Below are 25535 nucleotides of genomic sequence, written 5' to 3'. Positions count from 1 at the left end.
GACGTGTTGGAGTGGTACGAAGCCAACGGGGTCACCTTCGTGCCAAAGGAAATGAACCCGCCCAACTCGCCTGAGCTTCGTCCAATAGAGAAATATTGGGCGATTATGAAGCAGGCCCTCCGGAAGAACCCAAAAGTTGTCAAATCGGAGGCGGACTTCAAGAGAAAATGGATTTCTGTTCAAAAAAACTACAACCTGACGTTGTACAGAACCTTATGGACGGGGTAAAGAGGAAGGTACGAGCATACGGGCTTGGGCTCGAAGTATGAAAAATGGAAAATGCCAAAAGTTGTTTAATAGTTTTTATTTTACTGTCTAAAATTTTCAAAAGGATCGGTCTACTGGGCGAATTTCTACAGCGTTTTTTCCGTGATGCAATTTGATGTGACACTCCCTTTAGTTGCTCGTCATTGACAACCCGAATAGGCAGGTCACATGGTGGTATAGGTTCTTGAATTTTAATTAGAGGGCTTCCAATCCCCATAAAACGATCTACCTTTGTATTATGCATTCTGAATAAGTTAATTATAGTCTCATGTCTTAAGCCATAGCCCATAACCAGAACTTCCATATGAAATTTGCATTTTTGCATGACATGCTCTGCAGTTTGGCTTGATCTCTTGTGTTGAAGAATAAACCCTTCAAGATTTGATCCAGTTAGAATCCGGAATCCTAGTTAAATTTATCCCAGTGGTCGTGTCCCAAATATTTTGACAGCAAATTGTTTGGAAAACCTGTACTTTTTCGACGGTGAAAATTTCACGTAGATTCGTTTTGTTTTGAAAAAGTTGTACAGGATAGATGCTGAGAGAAAAGATTTTAAAAATTTTTGATTTTTGGCATAGGAATATAACTTTAATTTCTATATAGGGGGTAACTCTACCAAAAATGTAACGATTCATGAGGAGTTTTCAAATGCATATTTCTCAAAATCGTTATGGCAACATATGTTGTGTTATATACCATTAGACAGGAAATTCATCCAGCATTTTTTGGCTCAAAACATGAGCAGTGAATATAGTAAAAAAGTTAACAATTTTACGATTAAAATCCCCAACGCAACGAGCAATCTTTATGCCTAAATTCGGGCGTTAGCTCACAATGTGAGTTGATGCGTATAATGAATTATTCTCCACTTACCGATAATAGGCATTTATCAGTTATTGTATCGTATGTTGCCCAATCAATTCGTGTTCAACTCATTTTTATACCTAAGCTCATTCTCCTTTCTTTTTCCTATACTTAAGCAGAACTTAGCACCCAATGAGATCAGTTCACTACAGCAGCTACTCGAACTTCCCAGAGAGCACTCATGGCCCTAGAATACTTAATATACATCATCTGGCTATAAAGTTATCACAGCCCTCTACAAACAATGTTCCGGACAACGTGACAACGAAGAAGAAAATTTTATTTCTATCTATAATACACTCTGTCCATCTTTTATAAGACCACCCTGATTCTATTTCGTTGCAACACAAACAGTTACAATTTCAACAAGATACATTCATACATTGTTGAATGCTTAGAATAAAGTATATTTAACGTCAATTTCGTTCAAAAGAGTTGTTTGTTTATTTATTGTGCTTAAATATGATAATTTCAGCTGTTTCTATAAGAACATTTCAAAATTCATAAGTATTATGAATGAAAAATTCAAAACAATCGTTTGATTTACATGTCAATAATTGGAAACCTTGCCATTTCGGCTAAAAACCTGGAAAATTCGTGTTGGAATACTATTTACCAAATTCTGCTGAACTATTTTTTCGATATTGTTCCCATGTTTCCGAAATTGCGACCTTGAGCTCTTCAATCGTGGTGTACTGTTTTCCCTCAGTGTAGATTCTGCGTACAAGGATCCCCCTAAGATTTTCAACAGGATTCAAGTCTGGAGAACGAGCCGGTCAGTCCAAAAAATTAAGTTTTTGGTCCTTAATCCATTGTTTAGTTTCCTTGCTGATATGAATATGATATGATATGTGAATTTTTTGTGACTTATCCACGCAAACAACGGTAGGAGGGCGATTTCTAGAACATATATGTAATCCTTGAATGATGTGAAAGCTATCTTGAGCTTTCCGGTTGCACAGAATCCCGCCCAAACCATGCACGAGCCTTCACCAAAATTCCTGGATGGAAAATACTGTTCCTTCTTCCCTAAATCACGCCAGTACCCGTTAAAACCATCAGAACCATCCTAATTGAACTTGTCTTCGTCAGTGAAGATAACCTTGAAGAACTTTTTCGTTCTTTGTCACAACATATCATGTCCCACTGTCGGTTCATGTGAGCTTTGGCAAAACCCAGACGTCTTCCGATGTGAGATGGTGTAAGATGAGGAGCTTTAACCTTATAAACCCTCTTTATGTGAGGATTTTTTACCAAAACTTGACGAATTGTCACCCGAATTACATTTGAATTGAAACATTGCGTTATTTGCATAAGCGATTTTGAGGTATTCGAAGCTGTTCTAGCTATTTCCCGCTTATTCCGGTCAGAGAGCTTCGATTTACGTGGAGCTCTCTCCTTCTTACCTTGAGGATTCGTCAAATAATTGAGCAATACTTGATGGGATCGTCCAATCCAACGAAAGATTTCTCTGATACCAACATTTTCTTGGTGAAATGCATCGATTTTTCATTCTTTTCTCTCCGTTAGCACTTTTCCTTTTTTCCCATTTTCCAGAATTTTGGATCAAAACAACTAAAGCAACGGAAAAATGTAACTGGTCTTATAGAAACTTGACACTTGAAAAATACAAAACCTTTGGTTTACACTCAGCGCTTGCACACACACATATGAAAATCATGCAGTGTATGGTAGTCACCAACACCAATACATTAGAATATAAGTTGAATAATTGTTTGTTTTCCATGGCACGAAGCAGCCAGATCATCACCTGGTCTTTTAGAAGTTGCACAGATTGTATATGTCATGAGTCATAGATTTATTTGACTCAGGCTTAGATTTATGCCAATCTTATCTATTTAGACTTGTGTTTAAAAATGATACATGATGACTCTTCGTCTTCTACTGCATAATTGAATAAACAGAAGAAAGGGGTAGTAATGGCTTTAATGGTATTTTTGTGTACATTTTTGAACAGAATGTGGTTTCTGGTTCTACCACGTTATCTCATCTAACCCATTTAAAGAATACAAGTTCATATAGGAAACGGTTTTGACGTAGAACTACGTCTTTCATTTAGGGAACCAAATCAGAAAACAGGTCACGTTTTTATGAAATGAAGTTAACGTATTTGTTTTTTATGCTATACTAGCTGACCCGGCAAACTACGTCCCGCCCAAAATTTGTTTTTTGTTATCAATACCTTCAAACATGCACGTTTTCTTACTAAGCGCAAGTTCATGAGTCCAATCGCAGAACTGTTTATTGATTGATCTTCTAATCGACCCCGTGGAATTTTCCTTTTACTAAAAAAATCCTAGTACTTCTACCAAAACTCATCATTATAATATCAGATTATTTTCAGACACAATTCTCGATCAAAACTTTTCAACCACTTGCAAATAACATGTTTCTCCGTTACATGGAATAAATGTTTGATACACCCTTAGAGAGGGGGAGAAGCATCTTTCACCATAGAAACGTTTCGTGCCCCCTAAAATCTTCACATGCCAAATTTGGCTTCATTTGCTTGATTAGTTTTCGAGTTATGCAGAAATTTGTTTTTCATTTGTGTGGCAGCCTCCCCTTAGAGAGGGGGTGGAGTGTCTAACCACCATGGAAACATTTATTGCGCCCTAAAACCTCCACATGCCTAATTTCGTTTCATTTGCTTAATTAATTCCCGAGAAATGCAGAAATTTGTGTTCCATTTGTATGGCAGACGCCCCCTTAGAGAGGCACCCTAAAACCTCCACATGCCAAATTTCGTTTAATTTTCTTGATCAATTCTCGAGTTATGCAGAAATTTGTTTTTCATTTGTATGGCAGTCCTTCCTTAGAGCGGAGGGTGGAGTGTCTAACCACCATAGAAACATTTATTGCACCCTAAAACCTCCAGATGCCTAATTTGGTTTCATTTGCTTGATTAATTCTCGAGTAATGTAGAGATGTGTGTTTCATTTGTATGGTAGCCCCCCCTTAGAGAAGGGGGAGGGGTCTCAAACTAGCATGAAAACCTTCCCCGGCCCCAAAAACCTCTACATACCAATTTTCATGTCGATCGGTTCAGTAGTTTCCGAGTCCATAAGAAACAGACAGACAGAAAGACAGAAATCCATTTTTATATATATATAGAAGATAGAAGATTGATTTTTGCATATTGACGTGGAACTTCGTCTTTCATTTCAATACTGGCGTGTAAGTTCAATGTTTCGAAAACAAAAGCGTTACGTCGGAGAACGAGATTTTGAGCGGTTATAACTCCTACACAAGTGAATGAAATGGTATGATAAACACTTCATTCGAAAGATAAAATTTCTACGTGTTATATGCTTGTTACTTTTTGATCCAAAACTTGTTTCAATAGCCCTAAATTACTTGCAAAACAAACTATTTAAATCGCACCAATCGGAATATAAGCGAGTGCCGCTCGGAAATCCACTTAGTTATGATTGCGCAACGATTGAGGTACGTTTCCCTAACACAGACTTCAAAACCATGGAGCCAGGGGACATCGGCATTGCAAATAGTGATGTTTGATTTTTTAATTTATTCGATTATCGATTATTTTTTAATTTATTCGATTATTCGATAATCGTTGGGACATTTTTCAATATTCGATTCATTCGAATAATTGTCTTTCAATATTCGATTAATTGAGCGAATATTCATTTCTTGTAATAATCACGTATCACGTTGTCATTCTGGTCGCGTGGTCTATCGGGTTGTCGATGTTAGTTGGTTGGATATAAAAATGTTGGATAAAACAATTATATAACCTAATTCTTAACCTAAAAATGCATTAACTTTGAGAATGATTCCTTCTTTTATTAATCGCGATTATAGCGACAATTATTCGATACAAAATTACTCGATTATAATTTCTGATATTCGATTATTTAAATTAATCGAACGATTAACCGACGTCTCTTATTGCAAAATAGATACGGGTACTTCTGTACCCGCTTGCATTTTTGCAGATCGGTTTTCCCAACACAGATTCCGAAACCGAGAAGTTGAGAAAACCGACATTGCAGATACCTTCAAGTGGGGGTATAAACCCAATCGTTTTTACACTCCGGAAATCGTTTTACCATCACAGTCTACAAAAGCGGGTACAAATGCAACGCTTTGGGTCGATTATTCAAGACTGCATTGGAAGATATCTCTTCATGTCGCCAGCTCACTAATCTTCTACGCATACCGTTTGACGATTAGGCAAAATGTTGATAACTATTAGCTGCGATCACTACTACCATAATGCATGAATTGACTAAAATTGGGATTTGTTTGCAATTGAATTCGTGAATAGTTTCATTCATTCACTAGTTTAATCAATAATTTAATCAACACACACAAAAGATAGCTCTGTACAGCGGCAATATCGTACCCAATGTGGACCATCCGAGGTGGGATTATTGCTAATTGAAGAAATACATTTCATTACTACGCCAACGGCAGTCCTACGTCAACCTTGCGGTTCTATCATAGGTATAATCCATCCATAGTTTTTACACAAAAATTTGTCTATGATACGATTGCGTCAAATCGACACATAACTTTAAAGATAGGTATACCACATGGCGAATTTCGATATTTCAACACTTTTGAAGAAAACATACTTCAGTATATATTTACCCCTATCAATGGATAAAAGTCATTACAAGAAATAAAATAAAAATGCAACCATTTTTTGTAATTTTCCTTCTTAAATTCGAAATGCGTCAAAATGACGCGTCCCGTAAATCTAGTATTAAATTCGATGATTTTTTTCCATACCTTCATTGCCACTCAGGTCATTTTCGGTCCAAATTTTTTTTCAAGATTACGCCAGATCTCCACGTTTTATGCATTTTTTAGTGAATTCGCATCGATTTATAAATTTCATGTACAACCCAAATCCCGCCCCTCCTTGGAAGATTTTTGAGGAAAAAAAAATTAAAACTTTGAGCACTTTGAGGCACCCCTAAATCATGTCTGATTGAGCTGAAACTTAGCACAGATCATATTTTTAGGCCAACAAACAAAATGTACATGGTTGGTTTTTGAAATTTGACATTTTCGCTGCCACCCTTAACCCTCTACCGCCCATGTTTTTAATTTATCTAAAAAAACCTACTCAACTTTCATCTCGAATTTCCGACTTTCAACATAAACACCTAGCAGAAAGCTGCCAGCATAAAAACAATGTGTATGTGTGATAAATGAAAATATTCTAAAGACGTTCTAGTGGGGGTGAACATTGAAAATAGTGTCTGAATAATTTAAAAAAAAGAATCCGCGAAGCCTGTCTAAAGGTGGGCTTGAGTTGTAGAGGGTTAATATGTTCGGTTCCCTCTATAATTTTTAAACAAATCGCAAAATCGGATAAATGTAATGGATGGAATTTTTTAAAGTTTCACGAATTTTGCAAACAACTTGAAAATACGAACATAATCTAATTTAGTTCGTACTTTTTCATACGCACATTCCCAAAATAGGTTATTGAATGCCTTTTGGAAGCTAATTATGAAACAGTAACATTATACAGCGGCTTTCTTACTCATAAATAACGAATTTAATCAAAGTTTGAAGTAGCCCATCTTTGGCGATTCCCACCGATAGAGATATTCTATTTAGGCTTGCGCACGAGAGTGCAAAACAGTTTTCCAATGAGTGCTGCTGTAAGCCACCTCAGCAGCAGCTGCCGCTGCAGCAATCACAATATCAATAAATGTCCAGATATCGGAATGAGAATATTTTTCAAAACGTCTCACCTCTACTTCCTCCTCCATCCCTACTCGAGCCTATCGATCCGAAAGTAAAAAGTAGTTCAATTAACATTCGGCGATCTGGTCAAGGGAGGAGCAGAGAGAGGATTGCAAGCGGTCCTGGCGAGGGATGGATTTAATTAAATCCAATCTTCGGTGTAATAAAGTATTTGAACAAACTACCGGTAGCGTCGAGATCGGGAGCGTTGCAGCAGGGCGTGTATTTGCTGTGGTGACCGCGAAACACTCACGGCGGACGCCCAGACTCCGACTGTTTTTATGCAAATGAGCAGCCGACAATTGCAGCGGGGCAAGCGCGCAAGCGAGTGAGGATCGCGAATAAAATGTGGATACATTTTTCACAGGTTTGTTTTTATGATAATTTCTTTACAGCGCGAGTTGAGTGAGTGAGGGAAGAAAAACTAGATCGCGCGGATCGATCGCGTTCAGCAATCGCGGAAAGGCGTGGGGGTTAATTAAAAAAAAAAGTGGTATTGCATACTCTGAATGTGACTGAATGCGGCCTTCGCGGTGCGAAGTAGATTAGCTGATTTGTGGCGTTCAATTACTGGGTTGGCCAGGCCTGGCCAGTAATTAGAATTTATAACGTCGCCGAGCGATTTCTAGATCTTGGAAGAGTGAAATACGAGAGGTAATAACAGCTTCCGTCGGATAACGTTGCGTCGCAACGTCGGATTGAAACATTTACGCTGCGCGAGCGAAGTGTTCATTTACGAATTAGCAATTCAGAACTTACTTTTTTGCACTATCGAGAAAAAACTCGAACTCCCGTCCCATCTTGCAGCAGAGCGCCTTACGGAAGTGTCCCTGCGAGCAGTTCGTGTTGACCATGTGTCCATCTGAAACAAATCAAAACAAGATCGGTTAAAACAGAAACAGAAAAGATCGAAAAATGTGTACAACCATTCGGAAGATAAAATAAAACAAGGGAGGGAAAAATACGAAAGAAACAAGAGAGATTACTAAATTTACTGTTGTCATTGTTTTGTGCGTCGAAAAAATAAATGTGGGAAGCAGAGCAGCAGACCCCGGCAGCGCGAAAAAGCAACAACCGAAGCGCGAGAGAAAATGGAATAAGCTAATCAAAATATTCCAAATGTTCTGGATGTTCATTCTGGTTTTGTTTTATTTTTTTAACATATTTTTGATTTCGTTGGGGCTTGATTGACATACTTAAGGGCTGTTACACCCGGTTCGAACGACGATGGAAGAGGGCAGCGCGCTAATTAACAGTGCAATAAATGTGGCATGGGCGGGTAGTAGAATTTTTCGCGTGGCTGAGTTCGATATTTTTCGGTCGGTGTGGGTTTAATTTGCTTCGGCGGTAGCCTCAGTTCTGGAGGTCGTAAACCAGACACGCAGTGTCATCTTTTTGCTTTTTTTTGGATCTCGGGGGAATCATTGAAAAGTTACATGGTTGTTTCTTTATCTGAAAACATTCAATTTACTATAGGTTGAATATCTTGACTACACAGATATGGTAATTTATCTTAGCTCATATAACAATTGGGCGCAGTTTGAAAACGCAATTAGTCGTCGCTAATTATTGTGTATCATTCTATCCAAGGAAACAAAGAAAAATAAGTCACAAAATAAATATTTCGTTCCCTCCAGCCAACCATTTTTGCCGCAGAATGCAATCTTAGAATATGCACAAACTAGACACAGTGTAGAGCTTGCACTGCACGAGACATATTAACTAGGCGAGTGTGGAAGATATTTGATTCCCAATTTAATTCTAGTCTCACTCCAGCTAGTGAGTAGCCAACTTTCACACAGTCTGTTTTGTTTGTGTGTTTTGAATGAAAGGGATCACATCGCAGTCCGATTTTGATCTTTCTCTATTTTTTTTTATCAAATCAGAGGCGGTTCTTCTACCTTTCTTTGTTGGAGGACATTTTAAATCTTTCGATGCATTCGTCTCCGTGCCTGTATCGTCAGTGACTTCGAGCTACTCGATTTTGTGGTCCGTGTTAGAAAAACATGAAATATATAGCTTATGAATTGGATTCTTTCACTCGGTACAGAAATCGATACAGCTGATTTCATCATGATGACCGATTTTCCAGAGCGCGTTAGGATGATGCTTTGCTACCCTAACTCCACTTGCGTACAGAAGTTCTAATTTCAATGCTATTTCAACAAATAACTATTGAAAAAATAGCAGTGTTCAAAAAGTTTGATTTAAAGATAGCGTTAATTCATCAGGAAATGGCGCTCGAGATTGGAGAATTTTCACGACGCGACTGATTTTTATTGTTTAAATTTGTACCCCCATTATGCTATCGGAAGAAGTTTTAATAATTTAAATTAAAAACGAATCTACTAACAATTCTACATGAAAAAATATACAAAACGATTCATCCTACGACCTACAAATTTTAAGAATAAGTGGGAATGGGACTATTGCTGAAGACATTTATCGATAGCTGATAGCTGTAGAAGAAAAAATGATCTAATAGATAGACTAAAAAATAAATTTGAACATGCCAACGCTAGACAACATCCTGTGGATATCATGGGAACATGACATATTGTCTTGATCATTAGATTCCCTCGAGCAACCAGGACCTGCGCGAAATACGTTCACATGATAAACATTTTTTAGAATGTAATAAATACCTGAATATAGTTCATTCGAGCGTAACATTTGACCGATTGAAGAAAAAAAAATAATTGAAAGATAATTATTTTGTTCATTTTTTTTGTATTTATTTATTTATTTATAATGATATTACATCCCATTGAGAGATTAGATCTTCTTCACAATTTTTCGCCAATAGTCCCGATCCATGGCTGCAGTTCTCCAACTCCCGGCTGCACCGATTCTTGCCAAGTCCTGCTCCACCTGGTCCAACCACCTCGCTCGCTGGGCTCCTCTCCTTCTTGTTCCTACCGGATTCGATGCGAACACCATCTTGGCAGGGCTGCTGTCCGGCAATCTTGCAACATGCCCTGCCCATCGCACTCGTCCAGCCTTGGCGACTTTCTGAATGCTGGTTTCGCCGTAGAGTTGCGCCAGTTCGTGGTTCATTCTCCTTCTCCATACTCCGCTTTCCTGTACACCACCGTATATTGTTCTGAGCACTCGGCGTTCGAAAACTCCAAGCGCTTGTGAGTCCTCTTCAAGCATCGTCCATGCTTCGTGCCCATAGAGAACAACCGGTCGAATTAGGGATTTGTACATGGTACACTTCGTACGGGGTCGGAGTTTGTTGGACCTCAAGGATTTGCGGAGCCCATAGTAGGCACGACTTCCATTGACAATGCGTCTTCGAATTTCACGGCTGTTGTTGTTGTCAGTTGTTATCAACGAGCCAAGGTAGACAAATTCCTCTACCACCTCGAGCTCGTCGCCGTCGATCACAACACTACTACCAAGAAGAACTCTGTTGCGATCAGTCCCTCCAGCTGGCATGTATTTAGACTTAGACGCATTGATCTCAAGCCCAATCAGCCCTGCTTCGTGTTTCAGTCGGGTATACAAGTCGGCTACCGTCGCATGTGTTCTTCCGATTATGTCCACGTCGTCGGCGAAGCAGATAAACTGACTAGACTTGTTGAAAATCGTGCCCCGCATGTTGAAGCCCGCTCTCCGCATAACACCTTCCAGCGCCACGTTGAAGAGCAGACAGGAGATTCCATTTCCTTGTCGAAGTCCCCTGTGAGTCTCAAATGATTCCGACAGCTCACCTGAGATCCGCACACTGCACCGCACACCGTTCATCGTTGCCTGAATCAGTCTTGTCAGCTTTCGGGGAAAGCCGTGTTCGTCCATGATCCTCCATAGCTGTCGTCGGTCGATTGTATCATATGCGGCCTTGAAGTCGACGAAGATGTGGTGTGTAGGGACCTGATACTCGCGGCACTTTTGGAGGATCTGCCGCAGTGTAAAAATCTGGTCCGTCGTCGAGCAACCGGGCATGAATCCGGCCTGATAACTTCCCACAAATCTACTTACTATTGGCGATAGGCGGCGGAAGAGGATCTGAGACAAAATTTTGTAGGCACCATTCAGGATTGTGATGGCACGATAGTTCCCACAATCCAACTTGTCGCCTTTTTTATAGATGGGGCAGATTACCCCGTCCTTCCACTCCTCCGGTAGCTGTTCTGTGTCCCAGATCCTGACTATCAACCGGTGCATACACTCTACAAGTTTTCTCGGACCTCCCTTGAAGAGCTCCGCTACGAGGCCATCCTTACAAGCTGCTTTGTGGTTTTTGAGCTGATTAATGGCCTCCTTAACTTCACCCATCGTCGGGGGTGGTACGTCGTCGTTGTTCATTGCACCGGTGTAGTCCTCCTCAACGCCGTCTAGGTCTCCTGTCTGCGCGCTGTTCAGGTGTTCATCGTAGTGCTGCCTCCACCTTTCGATCACCTCGCGTTCGTTCGTCAAGATGCTTCCTTCCTTGTTTCTGCACATTTCGGCCCGCGGCACAAAGCCTTTGTGCGAGGCGTTTAGTTTCTTGAAGAACTTCCGCGATTCTCGAGAACGATAAAGCAGCTCCATCTCCTCACACTCTTTCTCTTCCAGGCGGCGCTTTTTTCCCGAAAGAGATGTGTTTGCTGCCTTCGTTTCAGTCTGTATCGTTCCACGTTTTGTCGAGTCGCTCGTTGCAGCATGGCTGCGCGTGCTGCATCCTTCTCGTTCAGGAGCGCTCGGCACTCGTCGTCAAACCATTCGTTCCGTTGTCCTCGTTGTTCATACCCGATGACGGTCTCTGCTGTGCTGCTAATTGCTGATTTTAAGAAGTTCCAGCATTCATCGAGGGGAACAGCATCCAGTTCGTCTACCCCCGGTAACGCAGCTTCAAGACGCTGCGAATATGTTGCAGCAACGTTCGGCTCCTGTAGTCGTCGTAGGTGGTACCGTGGTGAGCGCTGGTGTCTTATGTTATTGACGACTGACAGTTTAGAACGTAGTTTGACCATCACCAGGTAGTGGTCTGAATCGATGTTAGCGCCACGATAGGTTCTGACGTTATTTTGTTCATATCTTTGTTAATTGGTAAGATTGATTCAACATAATATAGAAACGAAACAAACATGCCGAAAAATTCCCATTTTGTACTTTTTCTTAGGTGTTTATTATTTTTTTTTTGTATCCTTCGGAGTATTTAAGCTGTAAACTTTATGAATTACAAAATTCTACAATTTGAGGAAATTATTCCTATTTTGGCAAATGCGCAACTTTCTCACTTGAGTTGAATTGATTTTATTTAGATATTTTTTATTTATCGGGAGATTTATTTATTTTTTTCTAGAAATCTTCTGTCCTTCCTCATTGCAGTAAATATTACATAAGACGAATTTTATGCCAACTCGACTTGCCGTTGGCAGCACCATCTTAGATAGCAGTGAAACATTGTGGGTGTAAACACGTGGGTCTTTCAAGCAACTTTGCATACTTGAATTATTCAAAAAAGAATTAAATTACTTTTTGGTAACAGCCAAAAAATTTTCTTGATTTTTTATAAAAAATTCAAAAACTCTAAACTATAATACCTACAAAATTCTGGTCAAAGAATGAAATGTACGAGATTGTTCCATGGAAAAATATCAAATTATTTTTAAAAATAGATTTCGCTGGAAAACAAAATATTTAAAAAATTAAAATTCATATTTTTCAAAAATTTATTTTTCTAAAATTCTCAAAAAGATTATATGAATAGCTCTTACAATTCCCAACAAGTCGTCCATACATCGGAAGATGGGCACTTTTACAGAGAAAATTTTTTTGTAACAACAACTTTTCCATGATTTCTTTGAAAAAACTACAAATAACCAATTTTTTTTAGTCAAAATAGCGATATAGTGTATTCGACAAAATTTTAGCTCTTATTGAAGTATGAACTTTCATCGAAGATGTCAACTTTCTACCTTTTATAGTTTCTGGAATATAAGACATTTTTCTATGGAAACTCCTGAAAAAATAATGTTTTAATTCGTGACATTTTTCTGTGTAAATTCTCGCTTTTGACATGTTCTTGACATGTTTCATAATAGAAAAAAGTTAGCAGAGCATGTAAATCGCGAAAATTCATACATAAAAATGATACAGAATCAATATTAATAGTATTTTTCAAAGAAAAACATGGAAAAGTTGTTGCTAGAAAAAAAATCCGTGTAAAAGTGCGCATCTTCCGATGTATATGTGACATGTGAGAAATTGTACGGGCTATTCATATCTTTTTTTTTCAAAAATTGAAAAAAAAATATGTTTTCGAAAAAATGAATTTCAGTTTTCAAAACATTTTTTTTTCGATGATTTTTTTTCAAAAATTAGTGTGATGTTTTTTCATGAAAACATAAATAATTTCTAACATTTCATCCTTCGACTAAAATTTTGTAGGTATGATAGATTTTGTATGAGCATTTTTTTTTAAATTCTGGATTTTTTAAACTGTTTTTCGAAAAATCTTGATTTCAAAACTATGTAGGGTAAAGAATGAAATGTAGTAAATTATTTTAGGTTTCTTTAAAAAAATATCAAACAATTTTTTGAAAATAAAATCATTGAAAAAAGATTGATTAAAATTAATTTTTCTAGAGAACATGCGTTTTTATGATTCAGGAAAAACAGATATACATAGCACTTACAGTTTCGAACAAGTCGTAATACACAATACACACACAAATGTTACGAATAAAAACATTATTTTTTCAGAAGTCTTGATACAAAAAGGGCTTATATTCCAGAAACTATAAAAGATAGAAAGTTGACGACTTCGACAAAAATTCATATTTTAATAAGATCTGAAACCTCGGGGAATACACTATATCGCTATCTTTACTTCAAACAAAATTAGGATTAGTTGTATTTTTTTTTTCAAAGAAAACATAAAAAAGTTATTGTTAGAAAAACTTTTTCTCTGTAAAAGTTCCCTTCTTCCGATTTATGGATGACTTGTTGTAAATTGTAAGGGCTATTTTTTTTTTTAATTTAAAGATGAATACGTTTTTGAGAAAAATATATTTTAATTTTTCGAAAATTTTTTTTCGGCAAAATAAAAAACTTGCATTTTTTATGAAAATTTGAACAATTGCTTAAATTTTATCATTTGACTAGAATCTTGTAGGTATCATAGTTATATTCTTTTTTTGTAAAACATTTAAAAAAAAATGTTTGGCCATTTTCAAAAAAGCAGTCTAATTTTTTTTTCGAATATTTCAAGTATGCAGACTTGCATAAATGAGCCATGTCTTTACACCCATAACGTTTCACTGCTATCTGAGATAGTGCTGCCAACGGCCAGTCGAGTTGGCATGAAATTCGTCATAGAGAAATAAAAGACAAAGAGAGAGAAAAAAGAGAGTAGGTGAGTGAGTGAGAGAGTGAGTGAGTGAGTGAGTAAGAGTGAGTGAGTGGGTTTAACAATACTATGGGCTGATTTTAGATGGTTCATGCCAACTCTCATTGCCACAGGTATTTTGTTTTCGGCTCCTATTCCTGAATTAGGGTGGTCTTAGGGTCGTTTTCTTGTTGATGTTTTATGAAAATTTGTATGTTTTGAACCGCTCGACCGAAAGCGAACCAGCCCATGAGGCTGACAGCCTCTCAAATCAGGAATAAAAAAAGAAATAGTACCGTTAGACCGATTTATGATTTCTCATTAGTGAGTGAAAGTTATTGAGGCTAATTTTGTATAAAAAATACAATACTGTTTTTCAAATTCTGTTAGGGGAAACATGTAAAAAAAATGTGGTGATTTTTGAGGTGTCGACCACTATTTTTTGCAAAGCTGAGACACTTTCACATAGCATATAAAAAAAACTAAGAAATGTAATTTTTTGTTTTTAAAATACATTATTTAATGCTCCCTTAGTCGATTTGGCCGAAAACACTCATTAAAAAAAACTCAAACGCTTGACTAATTTTTTATTTGTTCACAGAAAATGAAAAGTATTTAAATGAGTTTTCTAGGAAAATTATTGAACTGCATATCAAATGTCTGCCTTTCGGCGAAAAACTTTAAGGGAGTATTCTAGTCTAGAAATTTGAAAAAATTAAAAAATTTTCTTCTTCATATTTCTGTAGTTTAGGCATTCAAGAATATACCCTAGAAAAGACTTATCGAAAATTCTATTATTTACCGAGTTAGAGCCATTTTAGTGATGCGGTTCCTAACCTGGTACGGCCAGAACAATGAACTTCAAACGCGTTTTTCTCAAAACTAATTTTTTCAAACTGGCGTACACGATATCTCAAGTTCTACTGAACCGATCCATGTCGTATTAATATAGATACAATCTACAGGCATCTCTCTATCGCATGAACCTCTAGAAAATAATATTTTTTGAATTTTACTATTTAAAAAAAAAAGGGAAACGTAAGAAAAAACGTTTTAAGCCGCATTTTGTTCATGTTTTTGACTTGTCCGAGGTTCATGCGATAGGGGTATCTTTACTGATTCGGAATCTGTTCGATTTTTTGTTTCAGATAATCAGATGGGCTGGAATCGTGTACGCCATGGCACAACTTTTTTTTAACCCTCTCACTTCATCAGCTCAAAACTATTCTCGTTATGAATATTTTTTCTCCGTACAATTTTTGTTTTGTTTTGTTAAAAGATAGATGAACAAATAATGATATGATGGATAGTAAAAATATTCTTTCTTTTGTTTTTACGGAGCTCGGAGAAACGTCCGAAATTCGTGTCTCTACATTAGAATACCCTAGAATACCCTAGACATTCTAAATTAATTTTCTATTGTTTCAAGACAAGACCGCAAAGATTTTATTTTTTGTGGTTTTATTGGATATCGAGACCAAAGAGACTCTTTAGTCTCCACAACTCAAAAACCACAGGAGAACTAAAAATTATGAATGTTTCACTTAGAAGCAGACATTTGGATTGCAGTAAATATCGGGAAATATCGTAGCATTTTGCAATCCAATTTCTTAGATTTGCTGGAAAGATATGAATCGGTTCTGCGGCTTAAAAGTTACGAACATTCTGAAATGGTATATGTTCGGCAAGAACTTTCAAAATTATCAATTTTTTCGGACGACTCTTATTTGGAAAGCCAAATAAAATTTAAAAAAAAATTAGCTCCGTTTTCTAATAGCCAAATTAAAAACGGGGCTAAATTGTTTTATGAAGAATATATACAGTTGGTTTGGTTTGAAAATAGATGGAAGAGAAAATTTTTGCTTTCGTTCAATCCCGTGTTCATGAAAATACAATATAGCACATGAAGCAATGGGCAACAATCCGAACACTCGAATTAAGTGTTGTAAAAAGATTATCACTGGCGATGTTTACCGACGATAACTGACACATTTGAAGATGGTCGCAAAAAACGACCAGAATGGAAAACAAGGCTAATTCAGTTCTTAAACTGCATTTCAGGGACATCAATCAACAAGCTGATGTGTTTTATTTGCACAGCAAGTGGAGAGACTTATTCATGTACCTGATTACATATTTTTATAATGTTCCATTGAAACCTCAAAACTGTCCAATGTTATTTTTAGTTTTTTTACAAAAGCATTAGTAAAAGCTGTATATGTGCATTTAGTGTTCTCATATACTACCTATAAGCAATTGTACAAAAACATTCGTATCCATAATGCTAATATAGAGCTTTTATTAGAGCTATATTTTAATTGGAAATCTGATTGAAAGCGGTGATTGGAATGTGACTTTTTTCGACATGTTAACGCTTTAAGGACCGGGAAGAAATATGTAAGACATACGCCTGGGACCGCACGTTTTGACTTGTGTGAAGTAGCTTGCTTTGCTTGCAAGTTTTTGAGAGGCTTTAAACTTTGCAGTTCATTCGCCTCTATGTGTGAAGTTCAGCGGATAAAAGTTTTTGTTGCGTGCAAGTTTCTGTTCAACGTCTTGCTAGATTTAATGAATAATGAATTATTTCAGTTGGAATAAATTGATTGTTTATCAAGTAACAACCTTCTAAACCAAGTTCATTGGATATAGAATTGAATCATTCATCTTTCCACATAATTCATTTTTTCTTGATCGTGACAGAGAAAAGTTATAGACTAAAACGTGAGCATGGGTCAATATAGGAAAATATACAGAATTTTGAAAATCAAAAAAAAAAGTTGTTCGAATGGAGTTTTCGAAGTTATTCGATAGATAAATATTTCACCTATCTTCCAGCCACAATTTAATTAATCGGAAAAGGGTCAGAGAAAAGTTATAGGCCAAGTTGTATGGTAGGGAGTTAACCGCAAGTAATCGGCTTTCTAACCATAGAATTAAAACAATTATTTATATATAGTTATAAAAATATAGTCAAGAATTCGGCTTCTTAAAACTTATGTAACCGAGCCTGTAAAAATAATCGAATTAATAAAAAATAAGTTGTATGGGAAAAATTAATTATTTTAAAGATAATTGAAAAAAAATATTTGAAACGACCGAGAACACATTCTCGAGATAGTACTTATTTGATGTAGAATATTTTTATCTATCTTTAGCAAAATTTCCATTGGTCGGAAAAGGGTCTAAGAAAAGTTATAGGCCAAAACCTGTACAGCTTGTATGGGTGAAATAAATTAATTTAAAGAAATTTGAAATAAGTTATTTGAAAAGACCCAAAACACATTTTCGAGATAATACTCATTCGATAAAGAATATTTTTATTTATCTTTAGCCAAATTTTCATTGGTTCTAAAAGGGTATGAGGAAAGTTATGGGCCGAAACGTTCACGTGTTGTACGGGGGAAAGGGTCTGGCTGGGTAAGGAAGTAAAAAGTAAAAAGGAAGTAAAAATTTCTATTGCATTGAAATTTTGACATTTTTTCGAATCCCTGTCCATAGGATCTATGGTGAAAAACGTACCTTTCAATACTTAACACGCCATTCTCAATAGCTTTGAGATGAAAAATTGAAAAAAAATACTGAAAGTGCATCTTACCATGATATATCGAGAAATAAAATCAAATAATAAATTCCTAAAAAATTGAAGTACTAAAAAAATCTATTGATTATTTTTTAACATTTAGAGATTCAGTACTACTACAATTCGTATATAAATGTGTTCCTACGCCTTTTATAGATATGTGTCATTTTTTTTCAGATAATAATAAGATAATTCTCCTACATGGTTCACTATAAGAGCTATAGTGAAAAATGAGTTTTTCTTTTTTTCCCCATTCTCAATAGGCTTGGAAATGAAAACTTGAGGAAATACTCAAAGTACATCTACTATGGTGTACCGCGACAAATTATAACAAAATTCTATCCCCTGCGTAAAAAAATCCTGGGTGTATAGAATTTATTAGAGTTTTCAAAACTGTTTCGATGATTAGTTATTGAACTATTTATTATCAAATACGAATTCGAAATTTTTCGTTCATCCAATAATATCTCAGTACTGAATGGTCCAGAACAACGTTATAGAAATCAAATGAAACATAGTTGATAACGTTAATTGGATTTGCTATCTTTGAAAAAACAGAAAGAAATCGATTTCTCATTTCCTTCCGATATTTTCATCCACTACATCTACATACATCAAAATACAAATTTTTCTGTTAAGTATTCTGTGTAAATCCATGTAAATTATGCTTTAAATAGATTTATATCCCATCTTCATGCGTTGGTATTTCACTATTTTCAAGCATTTCAAAAATCGCCTAAAAATTTCGACTTCGCATTTAGTTCCTTCATTTTTTTTCGAGTGTGAAAAAGTTCTATTTCCATTTTCGATAAATTTATTAATTTCCCTCCTACAACTTGTATACATTTTGGCTCATACCTTTTCTCAGACTCTTTTCCGGCCAACGAAAATTTGGCTGAAGATGGATAAAAGTATTCTCTATCCAGTGAGTATTATCTCAAAAAATGTGTTTTGGGTCCTTTCAAATAACTTTTTTCAATCTTCTTTAAATTAATTTATTTCCCCCATACAAGTTGTATAGGTTTTGGGCTATAACTTTTTTTAGACCCTTTTCCGACCAATGGAAATTTTGCTAAAGATAGAAAAATAAATTCTATATCGAATAAGTACTATCTCGAGAATGTGTTTTGGGTCCTTTCAAATAACTTTGTTCAATTTTCTTCAACAAAATTAATTTCTTCCATACAACTTGGCCTATAACTTTTCTCATACCCTTTTTCAATTAATAAAATTTTGACTGGAAGATAGGTAAAATAACTTCGATAACTCTTTTCGAACAACTTTTTTTGTTTTTCGTTATTCTGTAAATTTTCCTATATTGACCCATGCTCACGTTTCAGTCCATAACTTTTTTCTGTGACGATCAAGAAAAAAATGAATTATGTGGAAAGATGAATGATTCAATTCTCTATCTAATGAGCATGATTTTGAAGGTTGTTACTTGATAAACAATCAATTTATTTCAATTGAAATAATTCATTATTCATTAAATCCAGCAAGTCGTGCGTGCAACAGAAAGTTGCACGCAACAAAAACTTTTATCCGCTAATTTCACACAAGTCCGTAAAGAAGGAACGCGAAACACGAGAAATCTCTCGAGGGGTCCGCAAAGTGTCAATCATTAGTGGACCAGGTAGTAAATGGAAGAGAAGAACGATGATTCTATGGTGCCCTAGCCGTGGCATTTTAAGAGATCTATATTTCGCTTTTTAGTACAATATTCGCCTTATATGAGCATATAGAACATAGCAAGCACTTCAAGGTTCTATAGGCGGTTATAGTTTTGATTTACAGCTATTGATCAGTGCTTATTGGTGTCTTGGATATAAAACATTTTTTTGTAGTCGCATTTTGTATTCATCTATCAATTTTAATCTCAACAAATACAATTTTAAAGTTCTAGTATTCACGAAAGCAGCTAAATGTTTGCTTGGGGACACAAATTTTTTTTTTTCATCAACGTCAAAATTTTTCAATATAATTGTTGATTGTTGGTGATACGACGGAAAAATAATATTGAAAATCTCACCAACTATGAACATTACTTAATTGGGACAGACTCATTATTGCCGTAGTCAATATAAATTTAGAACTGAATCAACGGTCACAATTCTTCAGCTTGTTTCTAAAATTATGTTTTTGCATCGATCCTGGGTAATTCGTACCCAGAGTAGCCGGTACCAAATGTGGATTCATAAATTGAACAAGTTGGTAGGTTATCTCCGATGAATCAGGTCTTGATCGATTTTGGTCACGACAATCGAATCCTCCGTAGAGCCACCAAGCATCGAGGTTTAATGCTGTTACCAAGCTGTTCCGAACAGACGAAGACCATATAATTGCTTCAGTAGTCCTAACTTGGAGTAAACTGTAGCGCGATCAGCCGAGACTCATTTGCCACAACCCAACCATCTATCCACCATTGATCCCGTGTCGATCCGCGAGACAACCTGTCACTGTTGTTGAGTTATTAAAAAGCAATCGAATTAATTCCAGTCCTTCCCACTCGTCTCATCAATCGTCCAGTTTATTTTCGCAAGTTTTGTTTTATTCGATCGCCTCATGTTGGCTCGCATGAATCTTCATCTGTTCGTCCGCTCGTGTTTATTTTCGTTCCTCTTGTTGGTTGGCTGCTGCCGCAGACTACAATAATAATATTTTATCGACGCCCACTGCCGGTTATGTTCTTTCCTACGTTGCATCAATGAAAGACGGACGATCGTTTCTGGACTTTTCGATTTCGTTGCTGGATATCTATTTCGTCATCAGTTCGAACTTTCGATCGCGATTTCCCCAACTTCTTTTTTGTTATTTCGTCTCATTTGAATCTAATGACTCAAAGTTTGCCAATTAACACTCTCTTTGAAAGACGATCTTTTTTTTTGTTTGTCTCTTTGTTGGTTTTTCGACTATCTGATTATCATAAAACACACAAGCAGCACCATCGTGCTTCCCGGGTCTAAAGGGGCGAGGTGAGTCTTCCCCGAGGACAGGTTGATATTGAGTGTTTTATGGTTTTCTCTCTCTCTCAACCACCGCACATTGGAGATAAGCCAGAAATGTCGCCATGAAATTAAGAGAAACCCATCGCCGCTGAGTGGTTCTAGGAATCACTTAACTAATCGATCGATTGATTCCGGGGGCCGGAGGAAATAAACGAAATAATTGGCAGTAAAAGTAAATGTTGGAGGCATGAAAAAAAACAAGAGCTATCAATTGTGACTTGAGGACACTTTCACATTCAGACATTCAGAAGTTCCCGGGCAAATGAGAAAAAAAATAAAATAAAAATAAAACAAATGAAATTTAACGTCTTCTACAATAATAAATTTCAAAACCCGGGGTCTGATGGTGGTGACCAAACATCCCAACGCGTCATAATCGGTTCAGAACATCTGATCGAGTTTTGTTGTGGTACCCATTCTCTCACGTCAGCCCATACTTGGAATTATTTCACACACGCATAGCTCCTAGACACGAAATGATTAACGATCCCGGGCAGCCATTACTATTATAACCGTGTTACCGTTTTATTGTGGCTGGCACTGGGCGAAAAAAGCCATCACACGTCGCCGGAATTTTGTTGTGCTGCAGATCTCCCGCAGGAATGGTACAATTTTTACAACACCAGATGCGCGGTGTGTATCTGTTGATCGTTTGGAACCATTTCCAACGAATTCGGATGATTGTTGTGATCATAACTCATGGCTGTCATAATGAGTCGTAAAATGTGTTCAGCCGGATGGACATGAAATGTGGCTGGTAGTCACAGAGCTTCGTTGAAGTTCGTTCGAATCCCTTAAGACTTCCTCTACTCGAGTGTTTCCACTTTGTGTTTATCGAGAGCATACGAAGTCGTTTGCCAAATTGTGCCAATATCCGGTGCCTCAAGGAGGTATTCTAGTGTAGAGACACGAATTCCGGACGTTTTTTCGAGCTCCGTAAAACAAAACAAAGAATATTTTTACCATCCATCATATCATTATTTGTTCATCTATCTTTAACCAATTGATAGGTGAAAAAATATTCATAACTGGAATAAGAGCTGATGAAGTGAAAGGGTTAAAAAAAAGTTGTGCCATGGCGTACATGGTTCCAGCCCTTCTGGTTATCTGAAACAAAAAAAAATCGAACAGATTATGAATCAGTAAAGATGCCGCTATCGCATGAACCTCGGACAAGTCAAAACATCTTTTTTGACAAAATGGCGGCCGTTTGAAAAACAAAATGCGGTTTGAAAAGTTTTTTTTTACGTTTTCCGATTTTTTTTAAATAGTAAAATTTTAAAAATATTAGTTTTTAGAGTTTCATTCGATAGAGAGATGCCTGCAGATTGTATCCATATACATTTGACACGAATCGGTTCAGTAGAACTTGAAATAGCGTGTACGTGAAAAAACTACACCCAAACTAGCGTTGGCAGAAAACATGTCGTCTTTGGCAGAAATGATGCCATTCCGTGTGCTAGAGAGTCAAATGCGCAAATAATGAGCTATTTTGAAAGCTTAAAAATGGTTTGTATGTATGCGAGCAGACATCTCTTTCTGTTTTCTTTTCTCTTTTCGTTTGGGATTGTGCAAAAAAAAGTCCATACGACGTCAATGGGGATCGAACTAAGGCCGGCTGGATTGCAAAGTTACTTTACACGACCACGCTATCCATATAGCTGCCTGTGCTATTATAAAGGAGCGTGATAATATTACACCTCATCATAAAATGAAGTTGGAAGGTGTTTTCTAAGACGATAAAGAAGAACATGAACAAGAATATATCTTTCTCTGTCTGGGCCGTGTATTTGGCAAACTATACGAAAAGCTTTCATATGCTTTCATTCAAATGTGTCTCCTGTTTCGCTTCCTCATATTGGCTCTAGCATATATATTAAACAAATGATATACATGTATTGGGGGAGTAGAACATTTTATGTTATTTTTCAGCTCATTTAATGTAATAAATCGGGATGTCAGAAAATGTGCTAAAAATTAACTCTGGGTGTAGTTTCGAGAAAAACGCTTTTGAAGTTCATTGTTATGGCCCTACCAGGTTAGATATCGCCTCATTAACCCCTTCCCGTATTATTCAATACGTCACAAATCAAGTGATTTCACCACTCTGCTGAGCGTTCTAGCGTCTATGTTATCCAAGTACACCATGAGTGAGACTCGATGTTGTACGGGAAAGGGTTAAAATGGCCCTAACTCGGTAAATGATAGGATTTTCGATATGTCGTTTCTAGGGTATATTCTTAAACGCCTAAACTACACAAATATAAAGGAAAAAAAAATGATTTTCTTCAAATTTGCCTTAAAGGAATAGTATGCTCTAGCTCGCAGTTTGTAAGATATTTTGAGCTACCGTTCATACAGGGGAAAGATGGACAGGGTGGGAAATATGGGCACTAGAGTTCCAATGAAAATGGTCATATCTAATTTCAAAAAGTTACCTCATAAAGAATGTTCACCACCTCGAAAAAACACCCTATGCCAAATATCAGCTCAATTGAACTTAAGTCCCTTGGCGCAAAACGGTCAAAGTTTGAGTTTTTTGAAAATCGAAAAATCACTCAATGGGGGAGTAAAGGAAATCGGGGTTTTCGAAAAAAAATTGTTGCCAAATGTCTTAAAATGGTATGAAACGTCGAGATCTAGTGTCATCTCGAAATTTTTTTTGTCAAAATTCGACACTTTGGTCGATTTTACGAAACGAAAAGTTATGGTTTAGGATGCCAATAAAAATAGTAATCTCGATTTTTCATTCGGAAATGTTGATTTGCACGATAATATACCCTATGCAAAATATTAGCTCATTCGGACTTCATTTACTGGTGTCACAAACGTTAAGATTAGATTTTTTTTTTTGAAAAACTTTACCGAAAATCGAGGTTTTAAAAAAAATTTTACATTACTAGTCGAGATTTACAGTTATCTCGAATTTTTTTTTATCGAAAAAAAATGTTTTCTTGGCATTTGCTCGTTTTTCCGGCTGAAAAAAAGATTTTCGACAAAAAATTTTTTTTAGATAACTGTAAATCTCTACGTGTCATACAATTTTAAGACATTTGGCATAAAAATTATTGTTTTTTGACCCCGATGACCGAGATAACTATTTTTATTGGCACCCTAAACCATAAATTTCGTTTCGTATTCCGAAAAAAACTAAGTCTCAGAGTGTCGATTTTGGGCAAAAAATATTTCGAGATGACACTAGATCTCGACGTCTCATGCCATTTTGAGACATGTGGCATAAAAAATTTTTTTTTCGAGAACCCCGATTTCTTTTACTTACGAAAAAACTCAAACTTTGACCACTTTGCGCCATTCTCCCTTAAGTCCGATTGAGCTGATATTTGGCAAAGGGTGTTTTTTCGAGGTGGTTAAATTACATTTTTATTTTAAATTTGTATAATGTACAAACTTGCAATACAGTGTATCAATGCCTTTGACACTTACTGTGTATACCTAGCTGGCCTTCTGTTAAAATCTATATAAATAAAAATTATTTGGTGTCCGTTCCTCACGATTCAACTCAAGAACGGAGCATCGGTTTTAACAGTCAGTATCAGGTTTGATGCGTCTTAGTCTGCATCAGTTTTATATGCTTAAAAACCTATGAAAACCATTCGGAAGATGGAAAATTGGATTGTCAGTTTTTTTTTATCAATTTTTGTATATCTAAATAAATAAAAATGATTTGGTGTCCGAAATAATATCTGTAGGCACTTGAATGTTTGAAATGATTCAAATCAAAATATCAATTGTAGGTGGGACGAAGTAGGACCAGCTAAAGGGTGTGTCACATCACTTCGAGCCCAAGCCCGTATGCTCGCACCTTCCTCTTTACCCCGTCCATAAGGTTCTGTACAACGTCAGGATGTAGTTTTTTTTTTGAACAGAAATCCATTTTCTCTTGAAGTCCGCCTCCGATTTGACAACTTTTGGGTTCTTCCGGAGGGTCTGCTTTATAATCGCCTAATATTTCTCTATTGGGCGAAGCTTCGGCGCGTTGGGCGGGTTCATTTCCTTTGGCACGAAGGTGACCCCGTTGGCTTCGTACCACTCCAACACGTCCTTTGAATAGTGGCACGAAGCGAGATCCGGCCAGAAGATGGTCGGGCCCTCGTGCTGCTTCAATAGTGGTAGTAAGCGCTTCTGTAGGCACTCCTTAAGGTAAACCTGCCCGTTTACCGTGCCGGTCATCACGAAGGAGGCGCTCCGCTTTCCGCAAGAGCAGATCGCTTGCCACACCATGTACTTTTTGGCAAACTTGGATAGTTTCTGCTTGCGAATCTCCTCCGGAACGCTGAATTTGTCCTCTGCGGAGAAGAACAACAGGCCCGGCAGCTGACGAAAGTCCGCTTTGACGTAGGTTTCGTCGTCCATTACCAGGCAATGCGGCTTCGTCAGCATTTCGGTGTACAGCTTCCGGGCTCGCGTCTTCCCCACCATGTTTTGCCTTTCGTCGCGGTTAGGAGCCTTCTGAACCTTGTATGTACGCAGGCCCTCCCGCTGCTTGGTCCGCTGGACGAATGAACTTGACAAATTCAGCTTATTGGCGACATCCCGGACCGAACTTCTCGGATCACGTCTAAACTGCTTAACTACGCGCTTGTGATCTTTTTCACTGACGGAGCATCCATTTTTGCCGTTCTTCACCTTCCGGTCGATGGTTAGGTTCTCGAAGTATCGTTTTAGTACTCTGCTGACCGTGGATTGGACGATTCCCAGCATCTTACCGATGTCCCGATGTGACAACTCCGGA

The 25535-nt window shown here is 37.1% G+C and overlaps 1 protein-coding gene across 1 annotated transcript in view; it reads right to left on the bottom strand.

The window, feature by feature from the left end:
* The window catches only part of LOC129764933 (fringe glycosyltransferase), a 320450-nt gene that overhangs the window by 133900 nt on the left and 161015 nt on the right, over nt 1–25535 (bottom strand). Inside the window, exon 4 of the mRNA XM_055764584.1 lies at nt 7639–7741. Coding sequence (XP_055620559.1) covers nt 7639–7741 — 103 coding nt within the window. The remainder of the gene's footprint in view (nt 1–7638; nt 7742–25535) is intronic.

The sequence above is a fragment of the Toxorhynchites rutilus genome, chromosome 2 (assembly GCF_029784135.1).
Source record: "Toxorhynchites rutilus septentrionalis strain SRP chromosome 2, ASM2978413v1, whole genome shotgun sequence".
NCBI classification, from domain to species: domain Eukaryota; kingdom Metazoa; phylum Arthropoda; class Insecta; order Diptera; family Culicidae; genus Toxorhynchites; species Toxorhynchites rutilus.
Note: the sequence above shows the minus strand (reverse complement) of the source record. Positions and strands in the feature narration are given on the sequence as shown.